This window comes from Cibotium barometz, chromosome 25 (assembly GCF_041138505.1).
Source record: "Cibotium barometz isolate CiBa-2024 chromosome 25, ASM4113850v1, whole genome shotgun sequence".
Taxonomy (NCBI): Eukaryota; Viridiplantae; Streptophyta; class Polypodiopsida; order Cyatheales; family Cibotiaceae; genus Cibotium; species Cibotium barometz.
Window position 1 is genome coordinate 42,797,917 of NC_141070.1, and position 1,178 is coordinate 42,799,094.

The 1,178-nt window shown below is 46.4% G+C and overlaps 1 protein-coding gene across 1 annotated transcript in view; it reads left to right on the top strand.

The window, feature by feature from the left end:
- Positions 1 to 702, top strand: part of LOC147624588 (uncharacterized) — a 755-nt gene extending 53 nt beyond the window's left edge. The window contains exon 1 of the mRNA XM_086819992.1: positions 1 to 702. This exon is cut by the window's left edge and continues 53 nt beyond it. Within this exon, the coding sequence (XP_086676118.1) occupies positions 1 to 518 (518 nt within the window). The 3' untranslated portion in view covers positions 519 to 702.
- Positions 703 to 1,178: the final 476 nt, after the last annotated feature.

Here is a 1,178-nt window from a genome sequence, read left to right on the forward strand (position 1 = left end):
ATTGCTGTACCAAGCGCCTGTGTTGCTCTCTACCGCTTCTTTTTGAAGCTGTTCTGGTGCTAGTTATAATCCTGGGGTGCGATCTTCCAAGCGCGAGGTCATGCGATGAACCACATGACCCGCCCCCTACACATCCCACTCCATCGGTTCCTACTAAGGCTCCCTCCGTGCCCACTAAGCCTCCTACTACGCCTCCCTCAGTGCCCAATAAGCCTCCCACCATGTCTCCCCCAGTTCCATCAGTTCCTACTACGCCTCCCCCCCCTGCCACATGCTCTGTTGACATCGTCAAGCTCGGTGTCTGCGTTCCCATACTTGGGGGCGTTCTAGGAGACCCTCTTCAAAGCGATTGCTGTGCTCTGCTCGGTCTCATTGGGCTTGATGTGGAGGTGTGCTTGTGTGCTGCCATCGATGCTAACGTCCTCGGTCTCGTTAACGTGCATGCAAAACTCGACGTCATCGTCAGCATCCTTACCACTTGCGGCTGCAAAGTGCCTCCTAACCTCTCATGCCCTTGAGATGCTGAAACCACCACCATTGTCCTTGTAGCTAATTAAGACATCAAACCTTCGTTTGCTAATTCCTTCGCATTGTTGCCGTTCGAAATATCTACAAAATTTCCTAGCCATACATCGCGTTAATATGTACGCAATATTGTTGATGTTTTTTTCTTAAATTGATGGACATTAGCCTTACCACTGTCCTTGCTCATTATAAGAAGTCTATTGTTATTAAAGTTTCCAACCCTCTTTATTGCACTTCGCCTCGTATCATTTATTGTCCTTGATGATCCTCTTCTTGCAAATTGCATAGAACATTCTTTAACATATCATTTATGGTTCTTCATGATCGATCCTCTTCTTTGTAGTAGAACATTCTTTTATGGTCTAGCCTCAGTTGATTAACATTGAAAACAAACTTTTGTCCCTAAGGCCGTAGTTGATTAACATTGAAAACAAACTTTTGTCCCTAAGGCCGTAGCGTAGTGGATACAACTTGGATAGAGGTTGGCATGATGGTCTCACCATCCCACACATTAGTGAAGTCATCGCTACATTGGCCGAGCATTTTCACCTCATCATCCACGATCCCGTGGTGATAATAGCATGCTACTATTCTTGCCCCTCAAGCACGACACTCTGAATCAGGGATGGCGCCTTCCATGGACATCAAATATT